At 45.2% G+C, this 1912-nt stretch overlaps 1 protein-coding gene across 1 annotated transcript; it reads left to right on the top strand.

The window, feature by feature from the left end:
- The first annotated feature begins 524 nt into the window (after positions 1-524).
- Positions 525-1463, top strand: LOC138568742 (olfactory receptor 1C1-like). Its single transcript, XM_069646526.1, has one exon. The coding sequence runs from the start codon at positions 525-527 to the stop codon at positions 1461-1463; it is 939 nt and encodes a 312-aa protein (XP_069502627.1).
- The last annotated feature ends 449 nt before the right edge of the window (positions 1464-1912 follow it).

Raw genomic sequence — 1912 nt, 5'->3', positions numbered from 1 at the left:
CGTGTTGTATGCGAGCGTGTGGGCGTTCCGCGCACTTGTACCCTGTACTTCCCCCGTGACGCCCACGTTTTGGCAAGTTGTTCCCCATTCCGAGTGTTACGCCCCGTGTTCCGCCTACTTTTGTTGCGTGCGCTGCGCTATGTGCAATTTTCGCTGTGGCCTGTGCGATTTTCGCTGTGACCTGTGAGCTGTTAGATGGCCTGTGCGCCAACGTGCGCCGCGCACTTTTTTTTCGCACATCCGATGGTTTTCTCGCGCACGGCCTTCCATGAATCGATGTGCGCTGCTTTTCGTGCGATTTTCGCACTTGCACTGCGATTTTCGCTATTCCACTGCGATTCGCACCTTTTTGGCCACTTGCGCCGCGCTAATTATTCCATGAATCGGCCTGTAAGTGTTTTCAAGATTTAGAGTTGAAGATACATTAGAGCTACAGATCACCTCCTTATTGAAAAATTATTTCAAATGTATTACTCCAATTTCATGTGTTTTTTTCCTTTTCACAGTAGAAAGAAGTGACAGTCATGAATAATAGGAACCAGACCACAGAGTTCATTTTGTTGGGCCTCTCTAGCCTTCCGGTGCACCAGCGACTTCTCTTTGTAGTCTTCTTGCTGATGTATTTCACAACTTTGCTGGGTGATGTAGCCATAATCACAGTGATCAAGATGGATGCTCAGCTTCACAGCCCCATGTTCTTTTTCCTTTGTCACTTTTCTTTTGTTGACATTTGTGTTGTGTCCATCACAGTTCCCCAACTTCTTATCATTCTTCTGTCTGAGAGGAAGTCTATATCCTTCTCTGCCTGCATAGCTCAGTTGTTTTTCTTTCTATGGATTTGCAACATGGAGTTTTTTCTTTTGGCCTCAATGGCTTACGACCGGTATGTGGCCATTTGCCGCCCTTTGCACTATACTATGGTGGTGAGTAAAAATGTATGTGTTCAGATGGTGACGGTTTCCTGGGTGGTCACTGCCCTGCATGCACTTCTACACACGCTGATGACATCACACCTGTCTTTCTGTGCATCCAACATAATTCATCATTTCTTCTGCGACGTCCCGCCCCTGCTTAAACTATCTTGCTCTGATATTTCCATCAATGAGCTGGTCATATTCACAGAGGGAGGATTAATGCTGCTCTGTCCTTTGATTTTCATCACAGTGTCTTATGTGGGCATCATATCCACCATTTTGAAGATCAGGTCCATTGAAGGAAGAAGCAAGGCATTCTCCACATGTTCATCGCACTTCACTCTGGTGGCATTGTTCTATGGCAGCGTGTTCTTCATGTACTTCAGGCCATCGACTAGTTTTGCCCTAGATTACGACAGGGTTGTCAGCGTAGTGTATACTATCCTTATTCCAATGGCCAACCCCTTTATATATAGCCTACGGAACAAGGATGTGAAGATGGCTCTCCAGAAGGCCTTTGGAAGAGCTAAAATGTCCTGCAAAATGTGAAACCTGTGAGCGCATGCATAATATGCACAAATATGTACGTCTACAATTCTGACCAATAAGGATGCACTTCGTGGGAGGTTTTCCTGTTGAACTGGTGCACATCCTGAATGATCCAGTAATAGCAAGTGGCCATGACCTTCCTTGATCTAATCAGCTAGAACCTTTTGACCACTCTGGGCTACAAATATCTGGTTGACTATGTCAAGTTGACGGCTCATCTCTGGAAGGAGGTTTTTGTTGCACTCCATGTGGTATCTGTGCCCATCCATCTTGCCTTCCACGAGGATGTGAGAGTAAAGCGACCATTATACTTAATCTTAGTACTAGTGTCAAAAACTCTGTACAGCTATGTAGTGAAGAACCCAACATCCTTATGTGCTTCTTTTGTTTTTATGAACTGCCGCGTTCGACAATGCCTCTGAAACATACACTGCAGTACTGTTTTATGA

Source organism: Ambystoma mexicanum, chromosome 2q (assembly GCF_040938575.1).
Source record: "Ambystoma mexicanum isolate Mex_15411 chromosome 2q, UKY_AmexF1_1, whole genome shotgun sequence".
NCBI lineage: Eukaryota > Metazoa > Chordata > Amphibia > Caudata > Ambystomatidae > Ambystoma > Ambystoma mexicanum.
The sequence above is the reverse complement of the archived record's forward strand: the minus strand, read 5'-3'. Positions and strand labels throughout refer to the sequence as shown.

Excerpts from the sequence above, each read along its gene's own strand:
- LOC138568742 (XM_069646526.1), top strand. The coding sequence starts at position 525 with ATGAATAATAGGAACCAGACCACAGAGTTCATTTTGTTGGGCCTCTCT.